This window comes from Aspergillus wentii (genome assembly GCF_001890725.1).
Source record: "Aspergillus wentii DTO 134E9 unplaced genomic scaffold ASPWEscaffold_6, whole genome shotgun sequence".
Classification (NCBI taxonomy): Eukaryota; Fungi; Ascomycota; class Eurotiomycetes; order Eurotiales; family Aspergillaceae; genus Aspergillus; species Aspergillus wentii.
Genome location: NW_024467837.1, coordinates 1971038 through 1994218, shown reverse-complemented (window position 1 = coordinate 1994218; position 23181 = coordinate 1971038). Strand labels below are relative to the sequence as shown.

General features: G+C 37.6%; 5 protein-coding genes across 5 annotated transcripts; 2 read left to right on the top strand and 3 right to left on the bottom strand.

Annotated features, from left to right (window-relative positions):
- Positions 1-513: 513 nt before the first annotated feature.
- On the top strand, positions 514-1890 carry ASPWEDRAFT_70912 (uncharacterized protein; the record flags this gene model as incomplete). The annotated part of the gene is made up of 7 exons (XM_040839150.1): positions 514-672; positions 731-1039; positions 1092-1143; positions 1197-1236; positions 1284-1446; positions 1488-1701; positions 1760-1890. 7 exons carry the CDS (start codon positions 514-516, stop codon positions 1888-1890), a joined length of 1068 nt encoding a protein of 355 aa, XP_040687044.1.
- A 1397-nt stretch (positions 1891-3287) lies between these two features.
- Positions 3288-4374, bottom strand: ASPWEDRAFT_619920 (uncharacterized protein). The gene has a single exon (XM_040838610.1). It carries the CDS (start codon positions 4125-4127, stop codon positions 3426-3428), a length of 702 nt encoding a protein of 233 aa, XP_040687043.1. The 5' UTR covers positions 4128-4374; the 3' UTR covers positions 3288-3425.
- Positions 4375-6117: 1743 nt separating this feature from the next.
- On the top strand, positions 6118-7031 carry ASPWEDRAFT_43432 (uncharacterized protein). The gene is made up of 2 exons (XM_040836027.1): positions 6118-6269; positions 6324-7031. The coding sequence occupies exons 1-2, from the start codon at positions 6183-6185 to the stop codon at positions 6870-6872; spliced, it is 636 nt and encodes a 211-aa protein (XP_040687042.1). The 5' UTR covers positions 6118-6182; the 3' UTR covers positions 6873-7031.
- A 1878-nt stretch (positions 7032-8909) lies between these two features.
- ASPWEDRAFT_185750 (uncharacterized protein) lies at positions 8910-10287 on the bottom strand (the record flags this gene model as incomplete). The annotated part of the gene is made up of 1 exon (XM_040832096.1): positions 8910-10287. One exon carries the CDS (start codon positions 10285-10287, stop codon positions 9040-9042), a length of 1248 nt encoding a protein of 415 aa, XP_040687041.1. The 3' UTR covers positions 8910-9039.
- Positions 10288-10774: 487 nt separating this feature from the next.
- ASPWEDRAFT_43431 (uncharacterized protein) lies at positions 10775-11619 on the bottom strand. The gene is made up of 2 exons (XM_040836026.1): positions 11178-11619; positions 10775-11122 (listed from the first exon to the last, which is right to left on the bottom strand). The coding sequence occupies exons 1-2, from the start codon at positions 11394-11396 to the stop codon at positions 10934-10936; spliced, it is 408 nt and encodes a 135-aa protein (XP_040687040.1). The 5' UTR covers positions 11397-11619; the 3' UTR covers positions 10775-10933.
- Positions 11620-23181: the final 11562 nt, after the last annotated feature.

Sequence of the window (23181 nt, the reverse complement as noted above, 5' to 3'; positions counted from 1 at the left end):
CTCTAAGCGCTCAGGGTTGCCGGGCCTATCAGGTCTCCATTAATATATGCACATCATCGATCGTCCGCCAGTCAGATCATTCCATCCAGAAGTACCAGGCAGCGACATGCTTACTTTCGTCGATCGCCTGCAACAGCCTCGAACTGGTTGAGAAGATGAAAAAATTTGATAGGATGGCCATCGATAGACGCGTGACTGCGGGGTCGCTGTTAAAGCTCTACAAGGATAACATCTCCGGAATTATGTTGAAAAAATTGATATCACGGAGTCGGATGAGGAAGACATAAATATCTGCTTGTTTACCCCCCATCCCGAACTCCCATCGGAGAGCAACATATCAAATAATATTAACACGACTTCATCTTGCCATCATCGGTTTCACCCTCACATCCATCATGGGCATCATCAAAGAAGACACTACCGGAGGAGCCCTTCTCACCCCCCCCCCCCCCCAGCAAGCTCTCCAACGAGCAGGGCAACTTCGTCTTTTCCAATGAGGATATGATAAACCTCATGCGATATGTGTGGGAAGGCTGTTGTCTGCCAACCACACGCAAGGAGTATATGGATCGTTTTGGTATCACGGAGTTGGCACCGTCGTCTGACACGGACAAGACCCTGCTCGGGGGTATTTCATCCGAACTGAACAATATCCTGAAAACATATGCCGATGTTTGTCACCTAACCGCAATAATGACATTCCTAAAGCTAAAAAACAGGAACGCGATAGATTCAAGACACAACCACCACCTTCCGCGACAAGACCTGGCCTTCCATTGTTGATCTCGCGGGCAGAGTGCAGAAATACGCGGAGACCCTAAGCGATGATAAAAGCGCATCATACTACACGAATATCATCAACTTGACAAAGAATTACACCGAGGCAAAGGATGCCACGAAGAAAAGTGTCTTGAAAGCAGAAATCTTGGGGCTCATCGATGCTACAATTCAAAACATCAACACCTACAGTGAAGGCATTCCGGATGTCATAAAAAAGCTGGGCAACTTTCAGGAGGATACTAAATCTCAGAGTGAAAAGGTTAAAGATCACCAAAAACAAGTCGAAACCCTCTTAGGGACAAGTGGCACAGATCAAAACGGATCATGAGCGTCTCAAAGGCTACCAAAAGGAGTACACCCACGGTAGGTGCAACTGCCACTTGCATCGACTGTCCTCCTCTGACTGGATCTTCCAGATGTTGTTGTTGCTGCGACGACACCGACATATGCCTGGGTGTAAGTGCCCCATCCCATTAGCAGATATCATTGCTGAACAAAAATAGCACTATTTTGGGCCTGATTGCCGCCGTCGTCGTTGCAGCAGTCGTTGGCCATCGCGCAGTCGAGATGAAAGACACAATCCTTGATCTCACCAACACAATCAAAAGCGAGAATGACGAACTGAAAGCGGCCCATACCGTTCAGATAGACATTACTCGCATGGATGTTTGTCACCCTCCCTTGACTATCTACACAGTGCTCACCAGACGTCGCAGGGAAATCTGAAAGATCTGATCAAAGTGACCAAAGCTGCTCTAAATGTCCTTGAGCTTCTCGAGGGTGTCTGGACTGAGATCAAAACGGAACTTAAGGGCATCCAAGATCTCCTCAAGGACGACAGTGAACACGAGATTAAAACCATTATTGTCCAGATAGACGTAAACCAGGTCTTCGACGAGTGGGGTAAAGTCAGAGACTACAGTATGTGCTCTTTCTTTCTTCATCATTGTTTCTGCCGCAGTCACTAATTATGCTACAGCCAAAAAATACATTGAGCACGCGTTCGTCAGTCCTCCACAAATACAGTCCATCGTGAAATACCTCAAAAAGCTCGACGAAACTATCAAGAATACGAAGGGGGATGGCGATAAAGACTCTAGCGGTTCTTAGTGATGCTTTAGGCGTCTTTTTATAATATGTCGAAATACCGGCTCCAGTATGTTGTGCGCAAATTCAGTTTGGTGTGTACAATTATAGCATTCCATTGCGTGAATGGAGCTGGCATGGCGCAGACGACCTTCGGTTAACAAGACATCGACTAGGTCAACTCTCGACTGGTACTTTCTCAGGCGGCAGTAACCTTTGGCAGTCTATAATATATGTGTTATTCTGTCGATAAAAAGGCAGACATTCGACCGTTGAAGACAGGCAACAACAAGAAACCTACACCCTCCGATTGTTAAACTCCTCTTGTTAGCTAACAGTCTCTACCATCGCCCAACCTGCGTTCTATATATAGGGCTATCCACTTACAGGACCATCCTATTAGATATCCTTCTAAAACTTCCATCTCACAAAGGTTTGGAAAAGCAGATTGCCTTCTGCAACGCATGGAATGCCATTACGGACGTATTTAATGAAGTTCTCCAGCTAGAGATCTACCTTCTTGAAAAAAGGGTCAACCTTGAAAATCCTGTTTATCATTTCTTCCCGTGCCCCAAAGAACGCACCGGTTCGAGAAAACCAGACAAGAACTCAAAGGTATCAATCTACGACTCATCACAATTGAAAAGCAATATGCGGACTTGGATAGTCAAAACCCTGGAAGTCTTTGGCTTTGACACAGTCGGTGCTGTCGGAGGATGTGAGATGGCAGCAAGGCCAACGCCGGTGGCTTTTGTTCGGGCTGATGTGACTGTGGGTGTGGTTGCTGCACGAGGTGCACGACGCCATGCCGTGGCCCTCCTAGTAAAGAGGAAAACTTCAGCCGGGCGGCTCGTTGGCATTGCACAGTCAAATGTAGTTGCTGCATTCGATAGCGAGGGTTTCGCTCTCCTCTCGGGGAGGGAACGCACGCAGTGAAAGGTTCTGATCTGCTTCTGGTTTAGGAGGATTGGCATGGTTCCACGGGCTTTGATGCTTTAGGTGAATAGCCTTGGTATTATCGACTGTTGGTATGTCTAAGCTCCGCTATTCCATGGCGGGTCAGAGAAGTGCCTTTAGGGCAATGGCATATTGGCCCATCGGCGACACATCGACTAAATGCTGCTGCAGCACTGCATGGTCGGCAAAGGTCCCATCTTGGACATGCTTTAGCATCTCCTTGGTATTACAACCATCCAGCTGCTCCAGGCGGTTATGCTTTCTGGTTCGTTGTCAGCCTGCGCATCAAACTCTCGCAGGCGACCGCGCCCAATCAGGATAAACAAATAAAGCTCCTCAATAGCTTTGCGGAGAAGGTCCGGGTCTCGCAATACCTCCAAGGAAAATGGAAACGGCACAAACTCTCCATCAAGCCTGGACTTCTGCTGAGGGGCTTTGGGGCAGTCCGAACTGCATCTTGAAAGCTCGTAGCTGAAGTTAAGAACGATGGCCGTTTATTCGAAGGTGGCGGAGTAGAGTGTGACTCAAACGGACGCTTCGTAGGGACGATAGGAGGAGGAAGACGTTCATTCTGCAAGGGCTTAGGCAGTGCGGGCTGATGGTCAGTAAACTATATAAGTATGAAGGGTAACTGTTGAACCTACAAGAGGCTTGGGAACTTCTGGCATAGAGGCAGATGTTTTAGGAGCAGCTGTTCCAGAGGCAGAAGCACTAGGAAGGGCTGGCTGAGAAGCGGAAGCACCGGGAACAGCTGGTCCAGAAACAGCCGGTTCTGGAACTAAAGACTGAGAAGAAGATGGTCCAGGAAGAGAAGGCTGAGCAGAGGGCGCAGAGTCCGTTTCAGCAGTACGACTAAAAATCGAGTCATCAAGATTGGCTGATCCTGCTCTAGAGCCATAGAAGGTACATCGACTTCCTCTCGAGTGAAAACTGCAGTTGGCACCAGCGCCTCGAAAAACCTCACGATCGTTCAGTGTTAGAGTCACGCAAGTAGCAAATGGGCCGTCACCATCAGCATAACTAGCACAAGCGTACTGATGCTCCACGCCGCGAGTCTGCACCCAAGCAGCAGTATTGCACGACTGGGACGTGATCTTACAGATGCGTCTCTTGCCCTCATCGTCAAAACGAAAGTTCAGTGATCTTTTGAACGGCAGTGAGGCGATCCGAGAAGACTGTGCAGCAACTTTGGCTAGCGGAAAACTATCTGGCCCAATACCAAACGAACTCAAGTACGTGGCATTGGCAGACGAGGCAGTTGGCGCTGCAGAGGATGACTGCACAGCACTGCGGGTCTCAGGCATGATGGCTGAGTTAGGGAGAGAACGGTCTTGTAGAAATGACAATATGCTGGAAATATGAGGTAATTCAAGACAGAAAATGGCAGGAAAAGTGGAATATCTTGCGGTCGTAAAGTTGGTTGAGGGGGGAAGGTGGGCAAGCGACTGTTTACACCCTCTACCTCACGACGACACTTTTCCTAATTAGGAAGACTACTAGTAGGTACTACCGGGCAAGGTACCACTACTACGCAAGATAAACGAAACAAACATTTGGCTCTGATTGAACTCAAAATTCGATCTGTTTCCTTTCCTTTCTTCGTAAAACAACAGCCTCTTGCTCGGACAACAAACAGCGGCCAGGAACAGAAAATGGATCGCCAAACTGTCCAGCCCCGCCATGAGAGGTCTATGATTACGGATGTAAGTTTTATGGCTGCATAGATCACGTAGCCGCTGCATTTATTCGTTCGATCAAGTCATTCAGATCCTTTATCTATGTACCTACATATGCACAGATCTACGGTTACTTGAGCCAGCTGCCACACATAAGGTGGTTCTTGGGAGCTCGGTGATCCTCACACTGGCAGTTCCTTCAAAATAAAATGTAGACGTGTCCCATTAGTAATGAATACGCTCCTTCTTACCATTTTATATTTATTTGGTAGATGTTCAAGCTATACGTTCCACGCTGCCTTTCCCTTTCCTACAGAAAATGCCGGAAGATGTAGGCTCCAATCAAGTTTTGTCCACCTTGATGACACCACATTCTAGGGTTTGCTAATACAAACTCAAATGCCTAAATCGATAAATCAATGATCGTGTCGCCTTTGTCCTCGCAGTGAAAAGCAAACAAGACTGGCGCAATGATGCCTTTGAACGAAACGTAAATCCATGCGGTGAACTATCCATATGGGCCATTTTTTGGTCTGTACTAGATATGAATAATAATCTCACTGTATTGCTCAGAAAGCTGTAACATGATATCTTTGAGCCCAGATGTTTCCTTGTTGAGGCTTTGGGGTTGTCCATGACATAACAACATGAGTAACTAATGCAAGGGAGAGTGAATAATGGCATGGCTCTGATTGTCTTCCTTTTGTACAGCCTGTCAGATTATACAAGTCTCTCGGTGTTTTAAAAAGCGCTACAGGCGTATATATAGGCACTGGACATACTAGCTGTAAAGTTAGAAGCCAAATACAATGCAAGGGCATTAAATCACTTCATATTCCTGTCCCTCAAAGTCAATGAATATCTTCAAACAGGTTAGCATTGATTCAGCATATAATAAAAGAAAGTAGTGATACCGTGTTACTCTTCGAATCCTTAAGTCAAAGACCCCACGATAGCCACGCCTCTTCATCACATGCCGTCAAATGGGAAATTACCGGACAGAATACATTATCCGGAATTTGGAGATCAAGGTGGGCCTTCTAAAGCTTGACTGCCACTGATCCGGGTCCGGGTTTCGGAGTCTGGGCGAAGTCAGAGGCACCAGGGTCACTGGGAAAGAGCACTGAGCTATCGTTGAGTGGGGGAAAAAAAAAAAAGCCAACACCTGAACCAAAGAAGCCATCGCTTACGGTGGACATTACTCGTAGTTGTGTTGATTTGGGGGAAATTGAGAGTCGGCGCTTACGAACCGGACAGAGGGTTCTTGGAGGTACAAGGAAGAGGCGGGAGCTACTAAAATCTACGGTATTGCAGGCAGCACATATCTCCTTTTTTTTTTTTTCTCTAAAGGGAATAATATTTTTTATCCCAATCGAGTCTGCCAGCCACCAGTCGTTTTGATGAGATTGAAGGGCTGGGCGTAAGCGACTATGTATATCATTACCTATGCTTTTCGTTGTTTTATCAAAATTACTAAAGATAGAATTCGATCAAGATAATGGGAATGATAACTGCCTTACGTACGTTTTGTAGGCAGACATTCTTCGTCGCCACTCTTCTGCCGTAAATCAACGCAACAGGACGCAAGCTCCACTCTTCCACTCTTCCACTCTTCATCCACTCCTCAAGTTAGCAACTTTTTCGTATCCAGTCCCATTCTATTGTCCCATATCCCGACTTAAAATGGCGGCAAACGCGATGTTGACGACATTCTTTGTTGTCTGTGGAATAATGCAGCAGATCGGTGTCTTGATACTGCTTGTTATGAAGGTATTGAAAAATCTGGAATCGGTGAATATAATTTGTCACTAAACCTTCGAGCAGATTAAACCAAATATATTCTTGGGGCTTACGCACGAGGAGCACCGGCAAAGACAGATCAACTTCTTCAATGCGTGGACCGCCACTACGGAAGAGTTCGATGAAATCCTACAGCGGGAGATCTACCTCCTCGAGGAGATGGTTGAGCTTGAAAAGGTCACTCTTCCTACTTATAAGGCGCCTGGTGAAGATGCTCGGTTGGAGCAGATCAGGGAGGAGCTGAAGGGTATCAAAATGCGACTGGTAAACACAGCAAAGCGGTTTTGGGAATTAGACACTCAAAATCCCGGTGGCGTCTGGCTTCTTACACAGGGCATGCAGTCAGAAGATGTAAGATGGAAGCATTCCCAGTACCAGTGCAGGCTCCGTTTTGGCTGCTGTGCACGTGGATGCGGTTGTTGCATGAAGCCACGACGTGGTCCCCCTGGGAAAGAGGAAAGTGTTTTGCGTGCGTATGCTTCGCACTGTACAGTTGAATGTGGTTGCTGTATTAGGTGGAGAGGCTTTCGCTTTCCTCCCGTGGAGAATGGCCGGACAGAGAAGGATGTTTGAGGCTTCCTACTGCATCAGGAGCAGCCGTCTATGCTTTATTTTGTTCATTCTTAGTATGTTGACAATACTTTTGCTTTTGATCCTCTGTGAACAGTCATCTTTGTACTGCTTTTTCAGTCCGTTTATACAGCGAATCGAACAAAAAACATACGCCTGCCATGTCTCCCACCGCCTGGCCATCTGCTTCTCCCTCTCCTCTCCCCTGTGCTTGCCTTGATGCCGTCAAACCCGATGCCGTCAAACCCTCCTATTGGCCTGCAGGCTGGCAATTTTTTGGTGCCTGGATTGTCGCCGTTTTGAGCATCCTTTTGAACGGTGTTGTGTCCCGTCTCTGGGCGGAAGGCCGGTACGTGAAATGAATACGTCTCTGGGTTTACATGCACTGATTCTTGGCTATGTAGACTCCGGCGACGTGCTTCTCCTGACCATGCAAATGAGTCACTAAGACTAGCCGAAGCGAACGCTCGTAGGGGAGAGGCGATGGCCCGGGCTGCAGAAGCAGATGCCCGGGCTGCTGAGGCTAAGGCGCGGGAAATCTTAGCCTCTGCCTCCTTGTACTCGTACCATAATACTTCTCTGCCTGCTCACACTCCGAATGCGCATCCGTCCACTTTCACCATGACGATTTCTCAGCCGGATGTTTCTACTACTACAAACCCCGCCCATATGCCTCCTACCGCCAAGAGATCCGCATCTCGATCTCCCAGTACGAACGCTGCCCTTCCCTCTCGCGCTGAGCTGCTGCCGCTTCCTGTTCTTTCGTCAGCTCGAGTATCACCAAATGCCCCTCTCCCGACTGGAAGGGACCAGGCGACCTCTACAGGCGTGGAGAATCAGGCCAAAGCCCTTACTCAACGTGGGCAGCTGCTCTGCGATGGCTGTGAAGATGTTATGGTGAGTTCACATTATGTATACTACTTAAGCTTAAAGATGGCAATACTAATATCATGATAACAGACAAATGGATAGTGCTCATGGATAGAATATGGTTTATGAAGAGCTTTAGTTGGGTTGAGGAGGAAAGTATGCTTCTTTTAACGTGAGCGCATGGTAGAAGTGAAAATGCTGGCAAAATTGTCGAAACGTCATGGAAAAGCACATCCTATGTAACCATACGATAAAGGCTCTCTCATTAGATAGAAATGTGGAATAAACAGCAGTATCAGTCCGAAAATACAGTTGACAGAAAGAAGTTCCCTTTGAAGTAGGCAAAGGAAACCATATGTTTGTCAAATAGCATTGCAGCCATCCGTCCTGACGTGCCCCGACGTCTTTAACAATGGAACCGATCGCTAGAATCGGATAGCTTGGTTGACGGAATGTTTTACTTGAGACTGTCGTCCTACTCAGGTTCTGTCGAAGTTCGCATATATCCTTCGCAATCTCAAGGCCCAGTCTTGCAACACGGCTACTAGGATCCACCCCTGAGAAGGCCACCATCACCCCTGCGCCTAATAAAAAACGGCCGGTCTTGAGCTATTCGGACTGCAAAGCCAAGACGGCTACTCGACTGAAGGAGCATCAAAATCAAGTGGTTTCAAACTCCGGGCCTGGCAGTAGCAGTCGCTGCGACGATCGACTCGAGTCGATGGTAACATGAGCGCTGTCAGGACTGTAGGTCGAGTGCATAACTCAGGCATTTTCGTCAGTCAGGAGGTTCTGTAATGTCTGGACGTATTCATTGAGAAGGCTGCCGGGTCCCATTTGAGCTGATTGCGTTATTTCCGCCGTTCTGTGTATGTCGTAGATGTAAAGCTGATTCGTCCATGTTGACGGGTTAGACTGGAGGATATAGAGAAATAAAAATGAACGTGAGCCGGAGGAGCAGTTGAGTTCTTACTTGAGCTTGATGAAATAGAGGATGAAGGGCTATTTATACGTCGATTTTGATTGATAATAATTGCAGGGAGAAGATCAGGCAGGCATCAGCTCCCCTTGATTCCTCTACGCACTTAACTAAAGGCTCACTACGATAGGCATCATTTTGGCGCTTTTTGGATTCTAAAAGATAGACATTTATTGTTGTTTTAAATTTATGCTTTGCAAAGTCTAATGCGTCCATTGCTATTCATGCGTCTTGTCATCTATCCTAAGATCTTATCTTGACATGATTTGCTGGCCAAGCATTCATTAACACTTCCTATTGGTCCAGAATACGTATCGAAGATCAATTCTCCCGACTGCTAATATTCTGATACAGCCAGTCTCTCCACTCCTGGTCACTGAGTATCGACCTTACACGAGCTTCGAGCCACTCGGTGTTTCCCCAGAACCCCCAGGAGGCCTGGAATCGACACCAGTCAACTAAAGCAGCCTCCCAGTGTCGTTTGAATGTGTCCCACTCATATAGATCTGATTTATCATCTTGGAGGAGATTCATGCGGTACCGTTCTAGCAATTGTCTCTCACCATCGCACATTGCCAGCTGCTCGGGCAAAGGCTCATCGGCATCGGTAAGCAGATCCAGAGGGACTGAGCATGTAAAGAGTTTTGCAAGGTCACAAACTCCTAGACCTAGCCCGACATACTGAAAGTCGAAGAAGGCCACCTTGTCTCCATTACTTGTCGTGAAGAGATTCTCGGACTTGACGTCGCCGTGAATGTACGACTCCATTGGCCGTCCACAGGGAGTCAAGAACAATGCCACCATCTCGGCAACAGAGAGCGATGACCCTTCTGACGGCTTGCACAAGGCTTTTGACCACTCCGAGTAGGTATCTTCAACTAGAGAAGCGTACTCTTTCCGTCGTGTCGCAAGGTACGTGTACCCTCCGTTGAGCCACAACCCGTTCCCAACATCTTTGCCCGTGCTCTGCCTTTTCTTGCACTCTTCAAGCGGCGGCAAAACATAGTCGTCAAAACTATCCGGCAGCAGTCCCCACGAGCGGCTATGGAAACCGGCCAGCCAGTCCAGCGCCGCATGCACTTGTGTGCGGTTCAACACACTCCTCTTTTCACCTGCGACTGGAAACTTCGGACGCAGATCAACCATGACAGTAGCCATCAGGCCTCTGAGTTCCTCCTCACCGTCCTCGCCGTCCATGTCTCGCGTCGAGGCAAGGCATTTGGCAACAGCGATATCGTCACCCAGCAGCGGAACGACATCATTGTAAAAGTACTGCTCAACTTCATAACTCAGCATCTTCCGCAGATGACCCTCATCTTCATTCCCACCGCGTTTCTTGGGGGGTGAGATGAGTTTCAGGATGAGGGGGTAGGTAGACCCAGCGGCTCCTGATTCCACTCTGCAAAGCGCACTAAGCTGTTCCGCAGCTGCATCGGTGGTCGCCCGCGCAGTGATGGCGCAGATGTGTCCGTACCCAGCCCACAGAGTCTGTAGGGTGGTGCACGAGACAAGGTCGAGCGAGTACCACGACAGCATGATGCTGGCGACACGGTCGGGATGAGGGGCCATTATGACAGTATACTATTGAACCAAAGCCTACAAGCTGGTATTAGAATATGTCTTTCGTGGCTGTTATTCTGCGGTTGATTTGAGAGATGTGAGTGCGAAATTAACGGTGGATCTCCGCTTCTGAAGCTGTGCAGAAATCACGTGATATACAACGGGAATACATAACTGTGATGCTACCGTGATAGTAGTAAGTAGTAACAATACAAGCAAAATATAAAGAAAAAAAAAAAAACAAAGTGTATAACAGTAGGTATTCACTTGTGGTTACCCAGCTAATTACTAACGTACTAGTATATGGTTTATATATAGTTAATACTTTGATGAGTACCCTAGGGATTGAGTATAAGTATTGATTGTTGATAATTGAGTCAGATTATCTGACTTCCGAAAAAGCGTTACGTTGAAAAATCCTTGATCAGATTCCATCTGCAGACAAGCCACAGCGAAGAGATGTGGGTATTTTTACGTATTTGGGTATAATAATTTAGGGTCATGGATAGTTGAATTGGTCATTTATTGGACATGTGACACAGTAACTACTTGCTCTAGCCTGTTCTCTCATATAGATAAACAACCATTGCAAAAGTACTAGACTACCCATGAAGAAAAGAAGCACATAGTGAAATATCCCAGACAGTTAATATCCCTAAGAAGATTCTCTGACGGAAACCGCTGCTTCTTCGCCCAGCGCCGAGATGACAGTAACACGGAGATCTTTCCCATCCTCGAAGTCGCTCTGAATCTGGACCCCGAGATCGCCCTGCGGGAGGGGAACGTCATCTTTTGGGGTTTCATCTTGTGCCATCAGGTTAAGCATGCCGTCGTCAACATTGACCTAGTACAAAGAAAAATTAATCACCCAGCTCATACGTCGGGTCTGACGGCCATACAAGGGAATACTCATTTTGCTCGACGTTTGGAACCTCCACGTCATCATCTGGGTGGAAAGTGGTGTTAAGCTGAACGCCGGTGAAAATGTCAATCAACACAAGCTGCAACCCGTCACCGGATAGTGCCATCTGGAGGATTCGGCCAGGGCGGTTGTCGACCACCACATATTGGTCCTGCACGAGCTGAGAAGCCGTCAAGGTCTGAGTGCCGTCTATCATTTTGTTTGATTTTTTTTTTTTTTTTGAGAGAGAGATAGGATGAGTAGAATGAAGAGTGATGTCTGATGCAAATGGGAATGTGGGCTTATTTATGTCTATTCCTAGTGTGCTGTTGCTTTACAGCTGCTCAGACTATTGATCTCAGCTTGGGCGGCGATCCAGTAAGATCTTGCCGGCGGGGCCATTCATTGGAAGATCGTCAGCTGGAGTTGACCAGCACATGGAGGTGGCGGAGGGCAGATTATTGATTCAACATATTTAATGTCTCCACTATCTATAGCACCGTCTGCTTGACTGGTTCTGTTTATCCCAACAGAAGTTGCAACTTAGTCCACCGACTGACTAAAGTCCGGGAGAAGCCGAGCTGAAGATGAATGTGAATGACGTGGGTGGCTTAACAATCTAACTGCAAAAGGAACAGCAAGCGGGTATCTAGATGATCTTGATCCAGATCACATCTCATTGTGTTTTTAATAGGTCAAAAGCTATTCTGTAGACCTCATACCGTAATCAGACACCGAGCTGTAGCAACCCCCGCATCCGGTTCCCACGAAATGCAGTCTCATTTTGGAGCTTTTGGCACCCATACAAATGGAATACACTAATAAATAATGGAATGACTATTTAACAGGACATTTCAACTGGTTATGACCTTCCTAATTATAACTACTGCAGCATATAGCACACCATGGCTTTAGTCCTAGTAACAGACCTGGTTCTACTTCCCTCTCTCTGTGCTGTTTTCTAAGTAGCTTAAAGGCCGATTAAACTTCCTCTATCTTAAATAAAATATTATAAGTCATCTTTCTCTACTTTTAATTTATTTCAAACCCCACAGCTAATAGATTTTTTATTAAAGCAGGAGTGTACTCTATATTATAACAGAATCGCTGGGCAGGACCGAAAGTCAACATGAAAGCTGTGGATATGGTCGAGGTATTGGATGGAATCATGAATGTTTTGGGCTCATAGTTCGATTACCACTGGAAATTGCTACTTCTACACATTGCATGCTTTGCCGAAATTTTTGGTGAAAGATACTTAGCCTGCTAGTTTTATCGCCTTCTTGAATAGTGAAAACATAAACGTGTTGACGCAGCAAGTGAAACACTTTGATTTCAATTGCGATTTCAGTGTCAGCCGCCATCAACTATCGCAGCAGTGAAAGAACTGGCTACAGCCATCGTCCCGAGTCCAGTAGTAATGCAGAAATAGTCTACAAAGGAACTGACCCATGAAATCCATTGCCTAAAAGCTTAATTTATTTTGTTAGCAACTTCGCCCTCGGTTTTGCTATGATATCTGGTGAGTTTTCGTGTCCTTTTCGGGACTGTTGCCGAATGTCACACCCCGGAACCTGGCAGCGATCCGACGGCGGCCTCACGGCGAGGACGCAGCGGGCTTCCGGCACCACGTGACCATAGCTAAACAAGACTGTATATAGAAGACTGCACAATAGAGGACTGCAGGGTAAGTACTTAATTCTAAGTAATACCACCTATACATTTTCCCACACAGTATTCTTACCTATAGAACACCAGTAACTTATAACTTATTACATTACTTTAAAGCACCTCTAGCTCCTAGTGCTTTATAGTTTTAATTACTTCCTATTTTAGTTATAAAATATTAATATATAGATAAGATAGTTAGTACTACCTAACCTATACTTTAAGGAAGACCTTAACTAAATTTAATATATCTATAGAATAAATACTATATAATAATAAATTAACTAACTAAGTAAGTAAAGTATAGCTCTATAATAACCTAAACAGCCTTAGTTACCTAAGTAACCTAAACTAACCCAGCAGCCTAAGTAATCTCTATAATCTTAATAATCTAAGCACTTAGAGTAACCCCCTAATAATTAGTAATATAAAGCTACTCTAGTAATAGGACTTAATTCTACTACTATTATAATACTTACTAAGCTATTCTAGAGCCTCTTTAATAAGAAGTAGGAGGGACCTAAGATACCTAAACCTAAGCCCTATATAGTAAAGAATACTTAGTAGTTATAAACTTTCTTATAAGATTTAGAGGAATACTTTAGCTTAAAGCTATAAGTCTATGGTAATAGTAACTATAAAGTTATATATATTGTAAAGCACCGGGAGCCAGAGGTACTTCAGGGTAATATAATGAGTTGCGAGTCGCCGGCATTCTACGGGCGAGAATACTGCGTGGGAAAACGTATGGGTGGTATTACTCAGAATCAATCACTTACCCTATAGTCCTCTATTATATGGTCTTCTATATATAGTCTTGTTTAGCTATGGTTATATAGTGCCAGAAGCCTGCTGTACCCTTACTATAAGGCTGCTATTAGATTACTACTAGGTTCTAGGGTATAATAATTACTCCCCCCCTTTATAGGGGCTTATCCATAAGTCCTATACTAAGCTAAATTTAGAATAGTCTAGATATTAGACTAATATAATACTATGATACTGCCTAAATTATTTCTTATTCTAATTATTTTTATATAATAAAGGCTTCTTCTATTATCCCTAAATAGTAATTATTATACTGTCATTTTATCTTATTATTAATAGTATTATAGCATTATTATTATTATTATTATTAGTTATTTTAGGATTTTATTATATTAGTTTCATAGAGTAATACTGACACGCGCTCCTATTATCTACTATTTATTTAATATACTAAATAGGATCATTCCTATTATTTCCTATTTATAATAGCTTCTAAATAGCTTTACTTATATATTACTTAGGCTTAGCATTGCTGTTATTAAATATAAATATAAGAAATTCTTCTACTTTATATAAAGGTAAGTTATCCAGTCCCCTTTATAAAACTATAGGTATAGTTACTTTAAGTAGTCCTTTTTCTATTTATTCTTTACCCTTATCTTTTAATATGAGTATCTTCATTTCCTATTTATTTAGTTATTATATTAATATTATAGAGATAGTAAAATATCCTTTAGTTAGTGCTACTGCTCAGGCTACTAAGGCTAAATATTATTAGTTAGTAGAAGCTAATATCTTAGTAAGTGGCTCCTTTTATAATAGCTTTAAGTAGTATTTATATAGATAGTAAGCTAATAGTTATATATCTATTATAGGGTTTAGTAGGCTTTAGCCTTATTTCCTTTTCCTTTACTAGGGGCTAGTTCCCCTAGGCTCTTAATAGCTTTATTTATATACCTACCTCTACTATTACCTTACTACCCCCTTACCCTTATCTCCCTTCCCCTTTAGGGTTATTTTTTATTAATAGTCTTAGGCTTATATTACCCTTTTAAGATACTACTATACCTACCCCTTACTTACTTCCCACTACTACTATACCTACCACACCTTTTAGTAGTTATTTAATGTGTGTTTACTACCTAGGCTAATTAACTAAAAATAAAGATTTTATTTATATATATCCTTATACTATAGTGAAGTATAAATACTATACCTATTTAAAGAAAGCCTACTTACTAGTGCCAGTTCCCTTATAAGCTATAGTTACTGGCACCCTTAGGTAAGGTGCTGGTGACTGGAAAAAGGCTATTAATAAGGTGGTGAAAGATATACACACCTTCTATAAGAGGGTAAATAGTAAGTTAGATAAGGCTTATTAGATATAGGCCCTGCAGTCCCTTAACTATAATATCTTCTTATTAGTAAATACCTTATATAAGTACTAGGGTATTGTCACACCTTGGGATCTCGCAATGGTACCTAACCTGTAAACTGTGAGTCAAGCCGGGAAATACTAACCTGTGACCCTAATCTAAGGATGTCAACAGTGATTAGGATGCTCCTATAAGCTGAGTGCTTAAGAACACAGTAAGGTAGTTAAAGAGAGAAGTAAGGCTAAGAAGTATGTATACTTCTTAATTAAGCTTAGGGATGTGTGAATAAGTGGGTAGAATAATTAGGGTAGTGATTAAATAGTAATTATAAGATAATAACTTATATTAATTATAAAGAACTATCTAGGTATATAAAATAAATGTCCTTATATATCTTTCCTTCTTATCTATAGTCCTCTAGATAGTCCTTTACATAGTATGCCAGCAGTATACTATCTTAGATACTAAGGTATATACCATCTATGATGGTATACTAAATAGTATATTACTAAGACATGGTACCTATATACCATATCACATGAGTGTGGTGGTATTACTAGATAGTGGCTATAAAGAGTATAATAATAGTAAATCATAATTCTCTATAATAAGAATATCCTTTCCTTAACTGCCTGTTTTCTACCTAATATAGTTATTAATAAAGGTACTATAATATAATCCCCCTCTCCTAGGATTATTATCCCTTAATAATTATAAATTTACTGTATCCCCTATTTAGGTAAGTTTCCTATTAACTTCTTTTCTTATTTTCCTGATGACTTATTATACTAGAGAAGTATAATTATTACTATAAATATACTTTATAGGTAGATAGAATCTTAAAAAATAGTATCCCTTCTAACCTTCCTTATATCTATTATTCTTCCTGTGGGGTTCCTTATATTATAGATTTAAAAAGTAAGAACTATGCTTTATATACTTATTATAGCTAAAAGTGTGAATACTAGTTTTATAATAAATAAGAGTGGTATGTACTTTAGCAAGAATAAGAGTATATTAATTAGGAAATTTAGGAGGCTAAAGAGGCTTCCATAAAAATATTCATAAAACTAATATACCTTTAAAAATATTAAAAATTCTTAAAAGAGTATAGTAGTTAGATATTAGAATATAACTCTAATCTTCTTAAATTACTAGATAAGGAGGATCCTCTAAGTACTAAGGATCTCTAAGAGCTAGACTATCTTACTAATAAGTAAGAGGCTGCTTAGCTTACTGCTATATTAGATAATCCTAGTCTAACTTAAATAATAAATTCCCCTTCCTTCTAGGCTAACTTTAATCTATCTACTAGTAGAATTCTTTCACTAACTAAGGGTAACCTATTAAGTTTAAGATAGGTTCCTATATATTTTTTAAGGTATTATATCCTTTCTATTTCACTAGGTAAAGTGGTTTACTACTAACTTTTTAATATCCTAAGATTTTCTTAACTTTATATTCTTATTTATTATTATTAATTTCTATATTTTAAGTAAGTTTAGTGTTAGCTGGTGCTGGTTCTAATAGTGAAATATAAAAAACTAGGTATATATATTTTATTAATTCTAGTAGTTATAAATAATAGTTAACTAGTCCCATCTTTTCTTTAATTATAAATAGCCCTAATTTTTAATGGTTAAGTTTTATGCTTAGTCTTTTTATTTTAATATTTCTATAGAGTAGGAATACTTTCCCCCCCTTTTTAAGGTCTAGTCCTTTATTATATTTTTTATTATAGTAGCTGGCTATCTATAGGTTTATAAACTCTAAATCTATTAAAAGTTATTAGTAGTATTATTCTATTATTATTACTAGTTATTCTGCTTCTTCTAAGTTTAATTCTTATTAGATTAGTTTTCTGATGATATTTAGATGCCTATAGTGATTTATATAAAATAGTATTTATTTTATAATAGAGTATACTGAGTTATTAAATATGAATTATACTATAGGTAATAATTCACTCTAGTTATCTTATTAATGGTTTATGTAATATTATAAGTATTGCTTAATTATCTAATTAATTTATTTAGTTTAACCATTTACTTATAGGTGATAAGTGGTGGTTAACTAGTAATAAACTCCTATTATCCTTATAAGGGATGTCTAAAATTTTAAGGTGAATAATTTATCTTAGTCTAAGGTAATACTTTTAGGTAATCTATAGTTTATAATAATTTCCTTTAAAAAGATAAATACTATCTATTTTATATTAAGTATGCTTTTTATTAGTATAAGTTAAACATACTTAGTAAGTTAGTTAGTAAAAACTATAATAGTATCCTATCTACTTAAGGGTGGTAACTAAGTAATAAAATCCACTGTAACCTATTCCTATAGTTTTATAGGTGATTTTAGTAATTATATATTTCTATAGGGCTTATATCTTACTAGTTTATCTTAGATATATATTTTATATCTTATTATATATTTATATAATTTCACCTAAAGGTATGGGATATAAAAGTTTCTTATAATATATACTACTATTTATTCTACTCCTATATATCTAAATATAGGTATGTCATAGTGTATGGTTATAACTTCAGTCTATATACTCTTAGGTATATAGATAAGTCCTTTAAAGTATACTAGTCTATTATCTTCTTTAATAAATCTAGTGTTATCCTTAAGTTTCTTAAGTATCCCTTAGATTATTTAATCCTTTTTAGTTTCTATAATAAGTCTCTATTTAAACTTATCTAATCTAATATTAATAGTAGCTGTAATTTAGTGTCTATAGTTATAGCTAAAACTACTATCTTTATTCTATTTAAGGATTACTAGCTTATAATATTTCCTATTAAGTATATAGTTAGGTTATTAGCTAAGTATATCTACTTAGCTATTCTCTATTCCCTTATAGTATATAATATAACAGTCATATTCTAAAAGGACTTCTAACCATCTTACCTGCCTTTATATTAACTCTTTAGTTATTATAAAGAAGGTAAGGTTCTTATAGTCTATTTTAATAAGAATCTAATACTATGCTCCTTTAAGATAGACTCTCTATATCTTAAAGGCAACTACTATTACTAGTAGTTCCTTATTATAGATATTATAGTTTAGCTTAGCTTAAATTAATTTATATAAGTAGAATATAATAGGTTATAGTTTCCTATCTTCTCCTAACTATATTATTTATATTCTAATTACATAGTCTAATGCATCAGTTTTAATAGTTATTTCTTTTATAGGATTATACTATACTAAAATTAGTACTTTAGTAATCCTCTTCTTGGATTCCTTAAATACTTCTTCCTATTCTAGTCCCTATTTAAATTTATCTGATTTCTTAAGTAGTTTAAATATTAGTCCTATAATATATAAGTAGAAATCCATAAATTATTAATAATAGTTAATTAATTTATAGTATTACTATAGTTCTTTAAGGTTTTATAGTATTAGCTAATCTCTAATTACTCATACTTTTATTAGATCTATATATACTCCTTCTAGGGAGATTTAGTGTCCTAGGAAGTCTATTTCTTAGATATAAAATTTATATTTCTTAAGTTTTAATTATAGTTTTATATTCTAAAGTTTTATAAGTACCTTTATAACATGCTAAATATACTTATTAAAGTTATCTAAGAATATTAGGATGTTATTAAGGTAAGTAATAATAAAGATATTAAGATATTCCCTTAATACCTTATTAATAAATTATTAAAATAATGTAGGTATATTAGTTAGCCTAAATAGCATTACTAAGTATTTATAATCCCTATATTTTATTTAAAATGCCATTTTCTATTCTTCTCCTTTAGTAATTCTAATCTAGTTATAGGTATCTATAATATTAAGTTTTGTAAACCACTTTACCCCCCTAATCCTATCCTGGATTTCTAAGATAAGAGGTAGTAAGTATCAGTCTTTAATAATAATATTATTTAATAGTCTGTAGTCTATATAAAGTTATAGGCTATTATCTTTTTTAGGTATAAATAAGATATTATATCCTACTAGTGATTATAATATTTAAATAGTGCCTTTTACTAATTATTTATTAATATATTCCCTAAGTGCTTTAGTTTCTTTATCTAATATATAGTAGATTTTCTTATAGATTAGTTACTTCCCTTCCTCTAGAGGGATTCTATAGTTATAGGGTCTATATTCTAGTAGTTATAGTTCTTATAGTTACTTAAATAATTTCTAGAATATAATATATTCCTAAGGTAACTATAGTAGTTCTTAAGAGTCTACTGCTAGTTCTTTAATATATCTATACTTTTATAAGCTACTATCCTACTCTAAGGGTTATTCTACTAGTATATTAGAGTGATATTCCTTATCCTAGGAACTATTAGTAATATCCTTAACTATAGTTTATTTATAATATTTAGTTACTATTCCTAGTACCTATCTAGGTGGTTATACTAGCCATACTTAATCTAAAGCTTTACTAACTATTAAAATCTTAGTTACTTTATTACTTATTCTAAATATTAATTACCTTATTTAATTACTTAACTCTACTCTTAAGTTTTCCTTTATAAGTATATTATTAAGATTTAATAGTATTATCCCCTATACCTATTAATCTAGGGTATTTATAATTTACTAGTTATATTATATTTACTTTCTAATTAATTTCTAGGTTATAATTCCTAAGCTAAGGAATCCCTAATACTATATTATACTATCCTAATAGTATTATATTAAAGTTAAGTTACTCTTTATAACCTATTATAACTAAGGGTATAGATCCTAATTTATCTATAAGATAACCTCCTAAGTCTTCTCTATTTAGACCTATAAGTGGCTCTAGTTAAGCCTTCTTAATCTTAAGTATACCTAACTGCTACTTATATCTTAGATCTATATAATTTCCTATTATACCTAAGTTAATTATTATCTTCACTAATTATTTAAGTACTTTAGTAATAAGTCTAAGGTAAAAGCTCTACTATATTTTATTTACTAATAATGATTTTTCCTTTCTAAGTTTATCTAATTCTTTTTAGGCCTTATTTAAGATCTTATTAATTTACTTATATACCCTATCTTAGTTTTACTATCCTACCTTATATTAGGTAAAGTGGTGTCTTCTTTCTAGTAGCTTTATAATATATTTATTTAATTTAAAGTTATTTTATAGGGTTCTTTAAGGTTACTTAGGTAACTTATAGAGTCCTTCCTATTAAGTACTATACTCTTTATCTAAAGGATTAATACCTTACTAAACTTAGTCAACTGCTTTATCTATAGGAACTGGCTCTCTATAGTTTTATCTTAGTATATTCTATATACTAAAAGGTTCATAGTGGATCCATTATCTATACTATGTTAATACTAGGGTTTTAGTTTCTAGTCTTATATCATTAAATATATCTTTAATATTAAGATAGCTTATATAGTCCTAGTTATCTTTATCTGATTTACTTATCTATATTATTTTAAGTAGGGCTAGATCCTTACTATCTAGTCTTAGCTAATTATATAGTATACAGCTGTTATCTAATGCTAAGTTATCTAGATAGTATTCTACTTCTATTTACTACTCTAGTTATAGCTCCTCTTCTATTTAATTATCCTATATTATTTTAATTAGTCCCTTTTTTCTTATGTTAAGTTCTTAATTAATTTCTTCTTTACTTAATATAGTGCATTATTAATAGAGCTTCTAGAGTTATAGGTCTTTATTTATTACTTTAAGTTTTTTTATAGCTTAGAGTTATTTCCCTAGGTTCTAACTTCTCTAGTTATATTATTACTGCACTTAATAATCTTTTATTATATATCCTAGTTTTCTATAAAAGAAATAAAGCTTTTCCTTATATTATTATTCCTACTCTTCTAGTATCATGCCCTTCTATCTTATACTAGTTATATTAAGTTCTATTAGTTATAACCTAAAAGGATTTATATATCCTTAGCTTACTAGTTATACTCTTTAGCTATTATTTAATTAGTAATTAGTTATGTGCTGATTCCCTCTAAATTAGTAGTTAGTATACTGATTTTTAAATTTATAAAGTTTATTATCTATCTTAACTACTGATTTAATAAATTTAGTTAGGGAGTCTAGCTGTTCCTGCTAGATAAGTTTTTCCTATACTTTAGATTTTAGTATTTCTTTAAAGTATGATATATACATGTCCTTATCCTAATCTAAGTGGGATATAATCTACTAGAATTTAGAAGCTATTTATTATACTAATCTTATCTATCTAAGTTATTATAGTTTCCTTTCTACTTATTATATAGTATTAATATTACTGAAAGTTCCTTTAAGGCATTCTTTAAACTTAGTATAAGAGGTAAAAATTTCTTTAGTATTATTATCCTAGTAGTATAATGTATTTTCTTAGAAGTCTTAGAGAAATAGTTTAAACTAATTAAATATATTACCTAATAAGTAGGTTAATATAAAAACTACCTTATTAGCTTTATATTAGAGTTTCTCTTTATTAATATTGAGATAGGTATCTATTTATATAAGAAATATCTAGAGATATAATCTCTTTCTAGTAAATAGTTTAGGTAGTTATACTTTAACTACTTTAGTAGTAAAGTGACTTTTTATTATAGTAATAGTTTCCTAAAGCTATTTAATCATGCCTAGGAGCTTCTTATTACTCTAGGTTTCACTACTTTTAATACTGCTTATCAGGGTATTATTAGTTATAGTATTTTAAGTTAATTACTTAAGATAGACTAGTGTCAATATTAGATATTACTTATATACTTATATAGATAGGTAATTAATATATCACACCTTAGGATCTTATAATAGTACCTAACCTATAAACTGTGAGTTAAGCTAGGAAATACTGACCTATAACCCTAATCTAAGGATATTAATAGTAATTAGGGTGCTCCTACAAGCTAAGTGCTTAAGAATATAGTAAGATAGTTAAAGAGAGAAGTAAGGCTAAGAAGTATATATACTTCTTAATTAAGCTTAGGAATATGTGAATAAGTGGGTAGAATAATTAGGGTAGTAATTAAATAGTAACTGTAAGATAATAACTTATATTAATTATAAAGAACTATCTAGGTATATAAAATGAGTGTCTTTATATATCCTTTACTAAGTATACCATTCCTTATACTATTTATAGTATTTCCTATAGTACCCTTGTATACCATCCTATATACCATTTATAGTATGATAAATGGTATTTTCTGATCACATGACATAATAGTGTCTTCTGGGTGGTGGCTGTAAAGAGCATGATAATAGCAAATTGTAATTCTCTGTAATAAGAATATCCTTTCTTTGACCGCCTGTTTCTGCCTGATACGGTCACTGATAAAGGTGCTGTAACATTAGTATAGTAGTACTATTTATATTTTAACTAATATACATTAGGGTTAACAGCTTTAAGCTAGGGAAAGCTAAGAATGATATTATAGATTATTATATTAACTACTTTAAATATCTTAACTTAGTCCCATACTAAGCTATTACTATTAGTAATAGTAATCTTAAGTCTATAGCTGCTATATAAGTTTATAATATAGCTATTAATAGCTTAAATAGGATGTACTAGGCTATCTATATTAGCTAGATACTCTTTTACTTAGTACTGGTTAATGAAACTGGATTTGCTACTATAATCTAGGAGAGTAAATGCAGCTATAGGACCTATAGGTGTATTAATAATAATATTAAATACTATTTACTTACTATAAGGTTCTTCTCTAAGATCTAGTGCTGTTATAGTACTAATTACTAAATCCCTTATTTTTTTAGGTTCTCTATATTAACTCCTAATATAGAGGTCTGGATGTGTAGTAATAGTATATAATAAGTTAGTACTATATAACTATACTATCTATATCTCTAGTAGATAAGTCTATTATAATTTTATAGAGGATCTAGACTATATTTTTACTTATTTAGTCTAGAATAAGATTTCTAGGTTCCTTATAGACCACCTCCTATAGTTACTTAAGGTCTACCTTATCCTTCTCTTTTAGAGGGGTCCCTGCTTCCTCTACTAATATATAACTCTTATTATTATTCTAGTAAGCTATCCTTAAGGGACTATAGGTATACTAAAAATTTATTTAGGTTAGTAGGGTTAATATTTAACTTTTATACCTTATATTATATACTTAGGAGGACTTTTATAAATAGGTGTTATTTTCTTTATTTATCTATGTATTAGTGCAGTAGTTAATTCTCTAGTATAGTAAGATAGTTTAAAAAATCTATAATATTCTAGTATT

What these genes read in the sequence shown, in the direction of transcription:
- ASPWEDRAFT_43432 (XM_040836027.1), top strand. Translation starts at nt 6,183, where the DNA reads ATGGCGGCAAACGCGATGTTGACGACATTCTTTGTTGTCTGTGGAATA. An exon ending in TGATACTGCTTGTTATGAAG is followed by an intron (nt 6,270 to 6,323) that starts GTATTGAAAAAT and finishes ACCTTCGAGCAG; the next exon opens with ATTAAACCAAATATATTCTT.
- ASPWEDRAFT_619920 (XM_040838610.1), bottom strand. Translation starts at nt 4,127, where the DNA reads ATGCCTGAGACCCGCAGTGCTGTGCAGTCATCCTCTGCAGCGCCAACT.
- ASPWEDRAFT_43431 (XM_040836026.1), bottom strand. Translation starts at nt 11,396, where the DNA reads ATGATAGACGGCACTCAGACCTTGACGGCTTCTCAGCTCGTGCAGGAC. An exon ending in AGCAAAATGAGTATTCCCTT is followed by an intron (nt 11,123 to 11,177) that starts GTATGGCCGTCA and finishes TCTTTGTACTAG; the next exon opens with GTCAATGTTGACGACGGCAT.